At 40.8% G+C, this 15,404-nt stretch overlaps 1 protein-coding gene across 1 annotated transcript in view; it reads left to right on the plus strand.

Moving 5' to 3' along the window:
• The window catches only part of ZZEF1 (zinc finger ZZ-type and EF-hand domain containing 1), a 168,754-nt gene that overhangs the window by 12,930 nt on the left and 140,420 nt on the right, over positions 1-15,404 (plus strand). Inside the window, exons 5-9 of the mRNA XM_075852854.1 lie at positions 6,867-7,066; positions 9,029-9,239; positions 10,346-10,462; positions 10,561-10,739; positions 13,996-14,094. Coding sequence (XP_075708969.1) covers positions 6,867-7,066; positions 9,029-9,239; positions 10,346-10,462; positions 10,561-10,739; positions 13,996-14,094 — 806 coding nt within the window. The remainder of the gene's footprint in view (positions 1-6,866; positions 7,067-9,028; positions 9,240-10,345; positions 10,463-10,560; positions 10,740-13,995; positions 14,095-15,404) is intronic.

Consider the following 15,404-nt stretch of genomic DNA (forward strand, 5'->3'; position numbering starts at 1 on the left):
TATAGATATATGCCAGTACATTAAAGTTTAAAAATAAGGTAAAAAAAAATAGGTAATGTTAAATTAAAAAAACACACTTTTTTTTTACAACAAACATAGTCTCAATACATAAAATATATACATTCGGTATGGTCACGACCCTAATAACAATTTATAGCGTCATTCATGTTTACGCTTTTATAAAAAACTGCTTTCTTTTACTTATTAATATGAGACCCGAGGTGTGATGAATTTTGAACCTCATCATGTACCTCAACACATTTACCCAATGTTGTCCATTATGACTGAGGAACATGATGGGGTTGATTACTATTGTGAGGCACATGGAGGTGCAAAATTCATCACACCACGTGCCTCACAGAAAATGGAAGAACTTTTTTTTTTTAATTCTTATTGTTGGCAAAGTATCATTTTGGTATCGAGTGTCGCAATACTACTCAAAGTATCGGTATCGAAGTCCAAATTCTGGTATCGTGACAACCCTAGTCCTGACGTTCCCCCTAGGACATTTTATGCATCAAAACAAACCGCAATTGATGGAAGATGCAAATATACATTTAAAATTAGGGTTTTATGTTAGTCAAACTTATGCTCAAAATGGAATACACTTGCGCAATTTTAAGAAATCATCTGGTTTCAAGGCACAGAGCAAAAAGTCAGTCTTTCCATTTACTGAATTTGGTGTATTTTTTAATGACCAAAATTTGCAGGTGGCATAATTTTTATATATATATATATATATATATATATATATATATATATATATATATAAATTTATTGCACCAAAATTCTAAAACCATCTGGGGGAGATTTATTAACCCCTTAATGACCGCCGATTAGCCTTTTCACGGCGGTCATTAATGGGCTTTATTCTACAGCGCCGCCATTCCACGGCGCTACATTAGAATAAAGTAAACAGAGCAGGGAGCCGTCAAATCTCCCTGCTCTCAGCTACCAGAGGCAGCTGAGGGCTGGGGGCTGCTCGACCCAGTGAGATCGATATACAGTGAAGGAAATAAGTATTTGATCCCTTGCTGATTTTGTAAGTTTGCCCACTGTCAAAGTCATGAACAGTCTAGAATTTTTAGGCTAGATTAATTTTACCAGTTAGAGATGGATTATATACAAAAAAACAGAAAATCACATTTATATCACAAAGTTATATATATTTATTTGCATTGTGCACAGAGAAATTAATATTTGATCCCCTACCAACCATTAAGAGTTCAGCCTCCTCCAGACCAGTTACACGCTCCAAATCAACTTGGTGCCTGCATTAAAGACAGCTGTCTTAAATGGTCACCTGTATAAGAGACTCCTGTCCACAGACTCAATTAATCAGTCTGACTCTAACCTCTACAACATGGGCAAGACCAAAGAGCTTTCCAAGGATGTCAGGGACAAGATCATAGACCTGCACAAGGCTGGAATGGGCTACAAAACCATAAGTAAGTCGCTGGGTGAGAAGGAGACAACTGTTGGTGCAATAGTAAGAAAATGGAAGACATACAAAATGACTGTCAATCGACATCGATCTATGGCTCCATGCAAAATCTCACCTCGTGGGGTATCCTTGATCCTGAGGAAGGTGTGAGCTCAGCCGAAAACTACACGGGGGGGAACTTGTTAATGATCTCAAGGCAGCTGGGACCACAGTCACCAAGAAAACCATTGGTAACACATTACGCCGTAATGGATTAAAATCCTGCAGTGCCCGCAAGGTCCCCCTGCTCAAGAAGGCACATGTACAGGCCCGTCTGAAGTTTGCAAATGAACATCTGGATGATTCTGAGTGATTGGGAGAAGATGCTGTGGTCAGATGAGACTAAAATTGAGCTCTTTGGCATTAACTCAACTCGCCGTGTTTGGAGGAAGAGAAATGCTGCCTATGACCCAAAGAACACCGTCCCCACTGTCAAGCATGGAGATGGAAACATTATGTTTTGGGGGTGTTTCTCTTCTAAGGGCACAGGACTACTTCAACGCATCAATGGGAGAATGGATGGAGCCATGTACTGTCAAATCCTGAGTGACAACCTCCTTCCCTCCACCAGGACATTAAAAATGGCTCGTGGCTGGGTCTTCCAGCACGACAATGACCCGAAACATGAAACATACAGCCAAGGCAACAAAGGAGTGGCTCAAAAAGAAGCACATTAAGGTCATGGAGTGGCCTAGCCAGTCTCCAGACCTAAATCCCATCGAAACCTTATGGAGAGAGCTGAAGATCCAAGTTGCCAAGCGACAGCCTCGAAATCGTAATGATTTACAGATGATCTGCAAAGAGTAGTGGGCCAGAATTCCATCTAACGTGTGCAAACCTCATCAACTACAAAAAACGTCTTACTGCTGTGCTTGCCAACAAGGGTTTTGCCACCAAGTATTAAGTCTTGTTTGGCAAAGGGATCAAATACTTATTTCTCTGTGCACAATGCAAATAAATATATGTAATTTTGACAATGTGATTTTCTGTTTTTTTTTTTTTTATTTTTTTTTTAGTTTTTTTTAAATATAATCTATCTCTCACTGGTCAAATTAACCTAGCCTAAAAATCCTAGACTGTTCATGTCTTTGACAGTGGGCAAACTTAGAAAATCAGCAAGGGATCAAATACTTATTTCCTTCACTGTAAGTATCGATCTCACCCGTTTAACCCTTCAGATGCGGTGCTCAATAGCATGCACCGCATCTGAGTGGTTTTGGAGAGAGGGAGGGAGCTCCCTCTCATCCCACCGACACCCGGCGATAAGATCACCGAGTGTCTGTGTCTCCAATGGCAGCCGGGGGCCTAATAAAGGCCCCCAGGTCTGCCTGTAACGAATGCCTGCTAGATCATGCCAGAGGCATGACCTAGCAGATGCCGGTCTTTTAAACGGACAGGCAGTAATACATTGCAATACAAAAGTATTGCAGTGTATTATAAAAGCGATCGGATGATCGCATATAAAAGTCTCCTAGTGGGACTAGTAAAAAAAAAATAGTTGAATAAAGTTAATAAAAATAAAAAAAAGAAAGAAGAACCCACTTTTTCCCCTTACAAAATGCTTTACAATTAAAAAACACAATAAAGCAAAAAAGTTACACATATTTGGTATCGCCGTGTCCGTAACGACCCCCAGTATAAAGCTGTTACATTATTTAACCCGCACGGTGAACACTGTGAAAAATAAAATAAAAAACAATGGAAAAATTGCTGTTTCCTGTTAATCCTGACTTTAAAAAAATTTGATAAAAAGTGATCAAAAAGTCGCATCTACTCTCAAATGGTACCAATAAAAACTACAAGTCGCCCCGCAAAATAAAAAGCCCTCCTACAATTGCATCGGCGGAACAATAAAATAGTTATGGCTCTTCAAATATGGAGACACAAGAACAAATAATTTTGAAAAGAAAGTATTTTTACTGTGTAAGTAGTAAAACATATAAAATCTATACAAATTTGGTATCTTTGCAATCGTAACAACCCGCTGAATAAAGTTATTGTGTTATTTATACCACACGGTAAACGACGTAGTCTTAGGGCGCAAAAAAAGTGGTGAAATTTCAGGTTTTCTTCTATTCCCCCCCCCCCCCCCCAAAAGTTAATAAAAGTTAATGAATAAATAATATGTACCCCAAAATGGTGCTATTAAAAAGTACAACTTGTCCCGCAAAAAACAAGACCTTATACAGCTATGTCGACGCAAAAATATAAACGTTATAGCTCTTCGAATGTGACAATGGAAAAATGTAAAAAATGGCTTGGTCATTAGGGCCCAGAATGCAAGCAGGGGGAAGGGGTTAATACCCAGTTCAGCAGTCAGCTCTGATGTGTTTTGTGGCAGAAAATGTTAATAAATGAATAGTTCTCAATACAATTCTGAAGACCCACTTTCTGACTTATTTATTTGTAGCCAAAAAAATGACAGAAGGGCTTCATAAATATGGTGTTTGGCCTAAAGGCCAGAAAACTGGCGCATGTATGTACATAAATGTGTCCCATTTGTGGGTTTTTTCAGTGCCTTGCAACTTTAGAACTCTTAAGACACTATTGATACATCTTTATACATATTAGGGTTGTCACGATACCAGAATTTGGACTTTGATACCGATACTTTGTGTAGTATTGCGATTTCGATACCAAGACGATACTTTGCCAAAAGTAATAAATAAAAAAAAATAAGTTCCTATTTTCTGATGTGAAGCGTGAGGTGTTATGAATTTTGAATGTGCCTCACATTAATAGTAATTAACCCCATCATGTTTCTCAGTCATAATGAGTTCATGTGTAAGGTACATGATGGGGTTAATACCAATAATGTGAGGCACATGGAGGATAAATTCATTACAATAAGTGAAAAAAAGCATTTTTTTTTTTTTTTTATAGCGTACACCTCATAAATGATGCAAAAAAATTGTTGTGCAGGTTATTACAGCCACGCCAATACCGTATGTGTATATTTTATGTATTGAGACTTATTTTAATGTTTATTGTAAATAAGGCGTATGTGTATTTTTTTTATTTAACATTACTTTGTTTTTACTTTATTTTTAAACTTTAATGTACTGGCATATATCTACACCGCATTCCAAATTATTATGCAAATGTTATTTTTCGCTGATTTTCCTAAATAGTCAATGCAAATGACAGTCAGTATAATCTTCAAGCCATCAACCGTTGGAGTATAATGCGAATTTTATTGAACAAATTTCCTAATGATAACAGATTTTTTTTTAGAAGTAAAAAACTCAAAATGCACTGTTTCAAATTATTATGCACAACAGAGATCAAAACATTTTAAAGGTTGTAAAGAGAACTAAAATGGTAATTTGTTGAATTTGCAGCATCAGGAGGTCATATTTACAGAAATCAAAAGCTCTTTCAATAAAAAAAAACTTAGCAGGCCAAGTTACATGTTAACATAGGACCCCTTCTTTGATATCACCTTCACAATTCTTGCATCCATTGAATTTGTGAGTATTTGGACAGTTTTTGCTTGAATATCTTTGCAGGATGTCAGAATAGCCTCCCAGAGCTTCTGTTTTGATGTGAACTGCCTCCCACCCTCATAGATATTTTGCTTGAGGATGCTCCAAAGGTTCTCAATAGGGTTGAGGTCAGGGGAACATGGGGGCCACACCATGACTTTCTCTCCTTTTATGCCCATAGCAGCCAATGACACAGAGGTATTCTTTGCAGCATGAGATGGTGCATTGTTATGCATGAAGATAATTTTTCGATGGAAGGCACGGTTCTTCTTTTTGTACCACGGAAGAAAGTGGTCAGTCATAAACGCTACGTACTTTGCAAAGGTCATTTTCACACCATCAGGGACCCTAAAGGGGCCTACCTTCTCTCTCCCCATGATTCCAGCCCAAAACATGACTCCGCCACCTCCTTGCTGACGTCGCAGCCTTGTTGGGACATGGTGGCCATTCACCAACCATCCACTACTCCATCCATCTGGACCATCCAGGGTTGCATGGCACTCATCAGTAAACAGCACGGTTTGAAAATTAGTCTTCATGTATTTCTGAGCCCACTGCAACCGTATCTGCTTGTGAGCATTGTTTAGGGGTGGCCGAATAATAGCTTTATGCACACTTGCAAACCTCTGGAGGATCCTACACCTTGAGGTTCGCGGGACTCCAGAGGCACCAGCGGATTCAAATACCTGTTTGCTGCTTTGCAATGGCATTTTAGAAGCTGCTCTCCTAATCCTATTAATTTGTCTGGCAGAAACCTTCATCATTATGCCTTTATCTGAACGAACCAGTCTGTGCTCTGAATCAGCCACAAATCTTTTCACAGTACGATGATCACGCCTACGTTTTCTTGAAATATCCAATGTTTTCATACCTAGTGCAATACCTTGCACTATTTCACGCTTTTCGGCAGCAGAGAGATCCTTTTTCTTTCCCATATTGCTTGAAACCTGTGGCCTGCTTTATAATGTGGAACGTCCTTCTTAAGTAGTTTTCCTTTGATTGGGTACACCTGGCAAACTAATTATCACAGGTGTCTGAGATTGATTACAATGATCCAAAGAGCCCTAAGACACAATACCATCCATGAGTTTAATTGAAAAACTAATAATTAAATGTTTATAACACTTAAACCTAATGTGCATAATAATTTGGAACACGGTGTATATTCCAGTACATTAGCCTGTGCACTGATAGTACACAGGCAGTTGTTAGGACATACCGAAGTATGCCCTAACAGGAAATATGGTAAGACAGCCCTGGGGTCCTTCAATGGACCCTGGGCTGTCTGCCCATATATGGTATGTTCCTCAATCGCGTCTCAGAGATTTCTTCTGATGTGATCCAAGGGGCAACCCCCCCCCCCCATCTCATTTACCCCTTGAATGCTGTGGTCAGCTTTGATCGAAAGCATTCAAGGGAATAGCGACGGAGAGGAGAGGTTTCTCTGATCTCCGCCATTATAGAGCGGGGCTGCGGCTGTGTAATACAGCCATTGCCCCGCTCCTGACAAGTGTGCGCGCAGTCAGCATGAGGTGATGCGGCCGGTGCTGCACTAATGAGCGGCGGTTCAGGCGCTGAGGACAGAACATGTGGGTGTTTTGCAGTGCGCCCACCATGTTCTGTCTTCAGCGACGGCAATCATTAGAGCAGCGCCGGCCACATCACATCATGCTGACCACGCGCACTTGTCAGGAGCGGGGCAATGACCGTATCACACAGCCACAGCCCCGCTCTCATACATTCACGTGTTACAATGATAAGCTGTGCGACCAAAGTTGTCCAAAGTGACATCACTCCTTTTGGGGGAATGATTAATATCCACTTGTTTGATACTGATTTTTGTACATTTTTATTATCTCAGAATTTGCTCCTGCTGATAATGCCTTCCATCCCCACAGGTTGAGAATGAAGCCTGATGTTGTACTGAAGCACCTGTCAGTTGCTGTGAGTTCTGCAGACCAGAGTTACATGCCCCAGCAAGTGGCTGTCGCAGTGGGAAGAAACCCCAGCAATCTACAGGAGGTTCGAGAGGTCCACATTCCAAGCCATATTACAGGCTATGTGACCTTGCTGGAAAATGCTAACATAAGTCAGATGTGTGAGTCAGTCCAGTAAATTAACTACTTCTTCTTCTTCTTTTTTTTTTTTTTTTTTTTTTTTTTTTTTGTGTCTTGTTATTTCCAGAGATTTGAGTGAGGTTTTTAGCTAAGGTTGAAAAAAACAAACAAAAAAAAAACTACAAGGTGGAAAACTCTCTTAGAGCTTGAATGACAGAAAAGGGAGCCGCGTAATTGCTAATCTGGCTGACTGTTGTAGCTGTCAGACTGCTTTTTCCTGTCTTAGGGTATGTTCACACGCACTAATTCCGGACGTTTTTGCCCCGAATTACGTCCGAAAAATTCGCATCGATAGCGTTGACAAACATCTGCCCATTGAAAGCAATGGGCTGACGTTTGTCTGTTCACACGAGGCGTATATTTACGCGCCACTGTCAAATGACGGCGCGTAAATAGACGCCCGCGTCAAAGAAGTGACCTGTCACTTCTTTGGGCGTAATTGGAGCCGTTATTCATTTGACTCCAATGAAAAGCAGCGCCAATTACGTCCGTAATGGACGCGGCGTTCAAACGCCTGCACATGCCGTTACGGCTGAAATTACGGGGATGTTTCCTCCTGAAAACATCCCCGTAATTTCAGCCGTTACGGACGCTGTCGTGTGAACATACCCTTAGAGACTGAGGTCAGGAGGAGTCTGAGGTTGCACACAGGTACTGCACAGAAGGCATACTTTAGAATAGGTTTAAAGATGGCTTCCTAACAATAGCCTGGTCTTTTGATCCCAGTGAAGCCATAGCCCTCTATTTATGGTTGTATATTATTGCATATGTCTTTGTATCATGCATACCTCCTATATACATTGCTTCTTGTCATAGGGGGTCATTTGTCTCTCGCAACATTGCCAGTTTATAATGCATGAGTGATCGTCCTGTGGCCTGAACAGGGGCCGGGACTTGGATCCGGCACATGTTTGTGCAATATGGTTTTAAACTCTTGTCCGTTTTTATTCATTTTTTTTTGTAATGTAGTAATAGTGATTTCATTCATACAGAAGGTACAGTTCTGTGTACCTAGTTTTTTCTTTTTTTTTTTGCACACGTTGACTGGCACTCCTATGTGTGGTGCCTGCTATTATTTTCTGCTGTGCTAACAATAGCCTGTCTTCATGTTTCAATGCAAATGATGAAGTAATTATTTGTACACTTAGATGATCAGTGTACTTTGGTTGCTTGCGACCACTCTTGGATAATAAAACAAATCCCCTCTATAGGCTGATTTCAATGTATTAAATGGGTTTTCAGAGTTAACACTTTTCTGTTAGTGCTTTTTTAACCTCTAAATGTGATTACTTTTGTAATGCACTTACTGTATGAAGATTGGCCCCGTTTCCCGATGCTGCCATGGGGCACAGGACTGGTGATGTCACTAGCTTTGCCCACTCTGTTTATTAGCCATATACCTATCATGTATACCTATCAAACTGTTAAAAGTTTCTGCCTGGTAGACGGCACATCACCAGTGCCGTGCCGTGTGTGGACTGTTCTGTTATACAGCCAGGAACGAGTATGTGCGGTCCCGGCTGTTTTCTCGATTTGTCCTCGTGTGTTCCTGGCTGTATAACAGAACAGCTCATACACTGCACATCACTAGTGACTTGCCGTCTACCAGGCAGATACTTTTAACAGTTTGACCACGTGATTGGTGACGTCACTTTGCCCACTCTGTTTACCAGACGTATACCTGTCATGTGTCCCCTGGCAGCATCGGGAAACGGGGCCAATTTTGATACAGTAAGTGCATTACAAATGTAATCACATTCAGCGGTTAAAAGCACTGACCTAAAAGTGTAAACTCGGAAAACCCCTTTAATGCATTCTTCTTGTAAATAATGTCGATCCCCTGAACTTTCTATTTCCAGATATATTGTTGCATTCTAACATTCAAACACACTTGTGTATGCCTGACGTATCTTAACACGTTGTTTGTCTTACCTGCTGTATAGACGTACAGATAAATATTAAGCGATGTCTCAGCGATGGCTGTGACACAAGGATACATGGTCTCCGAGCAGTTGGCTACCAAAAGATAAAAAAGTCTGCAGTATCTATATCTGATGCGTCGGCAATTTGGTATCTTTCTCTGCTGACATCACTTGTAACAACTTCAATGGAGACAAACCCAGCGCTTGCACGAGCGGTTCAACAGCACACACAGTACGTTAAACTACCCTTTCTCTATTAAATTGTATGTAGTGTTTGTCCGTCACACTGGTTGTGTGTTATATTTACACTTAGCGCTATGATACATGAGAAATATCTAAAGCATATTGTGGCAAATCCACGGAAAAATCCTTTTTGCGTTACGTGCAGATTTTGCTGGGAATTTTGTATAAAATCTGCAGCATGTCCTAAAATCCACACTGATTTTCTCCTGTATGAATGGTGTTTTTTGAAATTCCCAGTCATTAGTCATTTGTACTAAAATTTGCCAAAAATCTGCCATGTTTAGAAGAGATCTATGGGTGTACAGTACAATTTAATACTTTCAGGTTCATGTTGAACAAAAAATTTGACTCTACATATGTCAGGTCCGCATTTCACACCGAATAACCACCTCTGTAAATTGAAAGCTGAAGGCATGCCTGGAAAGAAGTACACCACACAAATGTCTGAGGTACAGCTTCAATGTCAGCCAGGAGGGACTGAACTTTATTCAGAACAAAGAAACACACACAGAGAAGACACATGCCCCTCCCTATAGATGTGTGACTTGCTTGAATTCCATTGGCTCTTCTGCTGTAACTTTTGCTATACATTCTTCTGCACACTCCTCTTTGCATTCCAGGGGGCGGTATCTTCCATAGGTGTGTCCGACATGAACAAAGAACTTGTTATATATATCAGTATATTACACAAAGAACTGAAATGTATATACATATATGTGAGGATAATATTTTTCAGACAATATACATAGTAATGATCCCTGACACATACTCCATGTGCTCACACGTCGAGTAAAGTGTTTAAAACACAAGGAGGGGGGCTGAGGGCAGGTCAGCGCTCTACCTCTGAAGATAGTGGACACCTAAGCATGAATCCCCTAGATTACTTTTACTTTCATAGTGTCTAAATCTTTTTGTACCATTTGGCACAGAAGCCCAGCCAGCGCACCTGTACTTATATTATCCTGCCCTTAATTATGACCGCATATTTAAGTGACAGATCCGCTTTAAGGGGTTACATTTAATTTTGGAATATTTATTATGGAATATACAAATGGTTTATATATGATTGTTTCAAAAGATTGGTTTATTTTATAGGAAGGCTTTGCAACACATGACACCACTCTCCTTAACGCAAGGTACTGCACAGTTCCCAAATTTTTTATCACCAAATGTTCTTGAAGAAGTAAACAGCTTCCTTATGAGGACAGCAAGGTAATGATGATTTACTAGTTCTTGCAGAAAATGAATTGACCTTTGGCTATAAATTCCTCTATTCCTCTGGTATTAATCTTTCTTGTTTTTGTCTAAAGCTGCTGCCCCACACCAGAAGTGGATTTAAATCTACTTACGTTTGCGTTGGCCAGAGGGAATGTAGCAAAAGTGATTACGTCCCTTTGCACCATCATGGATCGCGTCGATGTGCAGTACAAGGCCTCTTCTCTTGTCGCTTCCATGGAATCTGTTAGACTAAATCTACTTTATAAATATGGTAAATTGTGCTGTTTGCTTTTATTCTTTTATATATATATATATATATATATATATATATTCCATTTGTACTAGTCTAAGCTTAGTCACTATATGTAGGGATTCAAGATAGCAGACTAAACCTTCAAGTAAATTAAAATGGATGCATTATTTTATACTGGTAATGATAAAGATCTATCAAAATTTCCCGTCTCTCAGTATAAAATAGTTGTCAGTAGCACAAATAACATGGAACACTGTGTACAAGTCCCTAACTGATTGATTGAGATGCCTGTTGTGCATTGAAAAAAAGGGAAGAAGGTCCCAGCGCTAAATCAGCGCTGCTGCCCCTTCATTTTCAGGATCGGTGGGCTTCTAAAGGTCAGACACCCACTGAGAATAAAGTTCTGGCATATCCTAGCATGTCATCACTTTATAAGATAGGGATAACCAATTAACAGGCAGTCATATCAAATGTGCAAATTAGCTGATTATTGATTGGAGCATGTTGTCATCAAACACGTTACGTTAACTGTATGTGACTGACGGAGCAGGCTCAGAAGCTGAGCCAGCGGCATCACCAGCGTTTGTCATCTGCATATTACAGCGGACGCCCTGCTGTAAGGCCTGGTCCGGAGCTAGCCTCCGATATGGCCGATTAACACCTTACATTTAGCGATCAAAAGCGATCGCTGCAGCTACATGGTTACTAGCCAATCGGAAATCCCAAGATGCGATTGCGGGGGCACTGATGGTTGCTATGGCAACTGGAGGCCTAACAATGGTCGCCTGGCCTGCCAAGTACAGAAGCCTATTAGGCGGTGTATAACTGACAGCTCTAATACACTGTACTATGTAGGTAGTGCTCCTGCCATTCTGAGCCCTACCTTCTGTCCAAACAGCAGTTAATTGCCACATATAGGTATTGCTGTACTCGAAAAATTGCTTTACAAGTTTCGGGGTGCTATATCTCCTTCATTCCTTTTGAAAATGAAAAAATTAAACCTTTTAGTGGAAAAAAATGTTGACTTTCATTTTTACGGCCTAATTACAATATGTTCAGCAAAAAAAAACTGGGGTCAAAACGCTCAAAATACCACTAGATAAATTCCTTGAGGGGTGTAGTTTCCCAAATGCAGTTACTTTTTGGGTGGTTTCCACTATTTTGGTCCTTCTGGGGCAATGCAAATGCGACTTAGCACCCAAAAACCAATCCAACAAAACTTGAACTCCAAAAGCCAAATGGTGCTTCTTCCATTCTGAGTCGTAGGTCCAAACAGCAGTTTATTACCACATAAAATTAGCACATGTAAAAATTTCGACGTTTTATTGGAAAAAGCGTAGGTTTTCATTTTCAGGGCCTAATTACACTAAATTCAGCAAATAACGTGTGAGGTCAAAATGCTTACTATACCCCTTGATAAATTCCTTGAGGGCTGTATTTTGCCAAATGGGTCTCTTTTAGGGGGCAGGGGTTCCACCTGTTTTGGCACCACAAGACCTCTTCAAACCTGACATTGAGCCTAAAATATATTCTAATAAACAAGGACACAAAATCCTCTAGGTGCTCCTTTGCTTCTGAGGCCTGTGCTTCAGTCCATCAGCACACGATTGCCACATGTGGGATATTTCTAAATACTGCAGAATCTGGGCAATCAACATTGAGTTGAATTTCTCGGGTAAAACCTGTGATATAGAAAAAAAATGGATGAAAATGAAACTTTGTCAAAGTAAATAACAACATTTGTAAATTTCACCTCTACTTTGCTTCAATTCCTGTGAATTGCCTAAAGGTTAAGAAACGTTCTAAATGCTGTTTTGAATACTTTGGGGGTGCAGTTTTTAAAATGAACTGAACCAGTCCCTAAAAGAAATAGGTATTGTACAATGTGAGAACTTTCTGCTAAAGTTATAAGCCTTGTAATGTCGAAATTTTAAAGGACTTTGAAAAAAACGATGCAAACATAAGGTAGACATATATGGTAAATGTTAACTAGTTAGTATTTTGTGTGGTAATACGATCTGTTTTACAAGCAGATACATTTAAATTTAGAAAATGCTAATTTTTGCAAATTTTCTCAATGTTGGTGTTTTTCACAAATGAACACTGAGTGTATTGACCAAATTTTGCCACTAACAAAGTACATTGTGTTATGAGAAAAAAAGCCTCAGAATAGCTTGAAAAAAATAAAAGCGTTCCAAAGTTATTACCACATTATGTGATTTAAAGTGGTTTTCCTATCAGACATTTGAGATATCCACGGGATATGTCATAAATGTCAGGAAGGTGCCACCTCTATGACCCGCATTCTATCTCTAGAACAGGACCCCTAAACCTCGTTCTACCTTAATCTGCTCCCGCTGCCTCCCGGCCACTTCCTGACTATATGGTCGGGAGTTACGAAACAGCGTAACTCGCTGAGCTACGTCGTTTCCATAACTTTCATAGTAGTGAATGGCGGTTACAGAAGCGGCGTAGCATGCGAGCTACGCTGTTTCCGTAACTACTATTCAGTTCTATGAGACTTACAGAAACAGCGTAGCTCAGCGGACTATGCTGTTTACTAATTCATGGTAGGAATTCATCTTCTACTGCCGCAACACAGAGCGGCAGAACAGTCTTTAGGGGGTCCTGTTCTAGAGATAGGTGCGGGTCCCAGAGGTGGGACCCGCATCTATCTGACAATTCTGGCATATCCTGTGGATATGTCATAAATGTGTCTCATGGGAAAACCCCTTTGAGGGAAAATTGGCCTGGTCCATAAGGCCAAAACAGGCTGTGTCCTTAAATGGGATTACTGAAAAAAAAACCTTTAACCCCTTATCACCTATTCACCGGATAGGTGATAAATATGAGTGCTAGGGGCCCCACCACTGGGACAACCACGATCACCGTTTCTCCCCACCGCACAATCGGAGTGAGGAGGAATTTGAATTGAGCGGCGGACACGCCTGTTCCGGACACTTTTGGCAAAATCCTCCCCACTGCAACCATGTAGTGGGGATGAACGGGTTGGGAACGCCATTTTAGTGATCGGTGGGGTCCCTAGCGATCATACATTTATCTCCTATCCTGTGAATTGGCGATAAATGTGATTAGTGGGAAAACCACTTTAAATTATTTGCCTTTTTGGTGTTTATTATTTTATTCACAATAGTCGAAATATTACCTAACTATTTTATAAACATTTAAAAATTGCTAATGTCTACAGTGGAAAATGCTCCGTATTTACGTATTCTCTATTTTGTTTGATTGCTCATCTCACTCTGTATTCCAGGACGGCCATTGCAATTTACCTTACTTGCTTGCGATGTCAAAGGGAAAGAGGACAAATCGGGACCAGAAAATTTGTTGGTGGAACCATGGACAGGGGATGGTGTGTAATTATTGTTACAACAAGCGCTTTATACCATTAACGTTCCAAAGTTTTTAGGTTTGAGGATTTTTTTTTCTGACTTTTTTTTTTTGCTACATTTTTCAGAGCATCTTTACATCTTCAAAAATGCTTTAACCCCTACCCGCACCAGGACGTAACTGTACGTCGTTGCGGGAAGTTACTTCCCGCACGAGGACGTACAGTTACTGAGTTAATCCCAGTGCACACTGTCGGCGACAGTGTGCACCGGGAACCAGGAGGTCAGCTGTCGCCGACAGCTGACACTCCCCTCTTGCCGGCCAGCGGTCCTTTGCCGCTGATTTCGGCGCATTAACCCCTTAAATTCGGCGATCGGGTGCAATCGCCGAATTTTAGGGGTTTCTAACATATCGGCAGACCCCCGTCCGAAATCGCGGGGTCTGCCGATAGTTAGTATGGCAAACGGAAGCCAAACAATGGCTTCCGGGTCTGCCACGGACAGAAGCCCATCAGGACCAACCTTCGGCTGGTCCTGATAGGCTTCCTGTCAGAGTGACAGAAAGTCACTGTGCCGTTCCCGATGCACACTGTCGGCGACAGTGTGCATCGGGAACTTGGAGATCAGCTGTCCCCGACAGCTGACACTCACCAGTGTTGCCGATCAGCGGCTCATCGCCGCTGATTTCGGCAATTAACCCGTTACATGTGGGGCTCGATTGCGATCTCCGCATGTAGCGGGTTTGTAGCGCATCAGCAGCAGCAGCCCCCATGCAATCGTGGGGGCTTCTGATGCTTGTGATGGCACCCGGGGGCCAGACAACGGCCCCCAAGTCTGCCATGTATGTCAGCCTATGAGGATCAGCCTCTGCTGATCCTCGTAGACCAACTGTCAGAGTGACTGTGACGTCACACTGACAGTTGGAATACATTACACTACCTAGGTAGTGTAATGTATTCCAGCAGCGATCAGAGCTGCAGGTCAAAAAAAGAAAGTGTAAAAAGTAATAGAAAAGTTAATAAACAAAAATATAAAGTGTAAAAAAAAGTTAATAAAAATGTTTTATAAAAGTGTAAAAATAAAAGGTTTTGTTTTCCTATAATAAGTCATTTATTATAGGGAAAAAATGAAAACGTTAAAAAAAAGTACACATATTTGGTATTGCCGCGTTCGTAACGAACCAATCTATGAAACTATAATGTTAATTTTTCCAGACGGTGAACGCCGCAAACAAAATAAACGGAAAACTGTCAGCATCGCTATTTTTTGGTCACCACCCCTCCCAAGATATAGAATAAAAAGTGATCAAAAAGTCGCATTTACCCCAAAATGG

This window comes from Rhinoderma darwinii, chromosome 2, assembly GCF_050947455.1.
Source record: "Rhinoderma darwinii isolate aRhiDar2 chromosome 2, aRhiDar2.hap1, whole genome shotgun sequence".
NCBI lineage: Eukaryota > Metazoa > Chordata > Amphibia > Anura > Rhinodermatidae > Rhinoderma > Rhinoderma darwinii.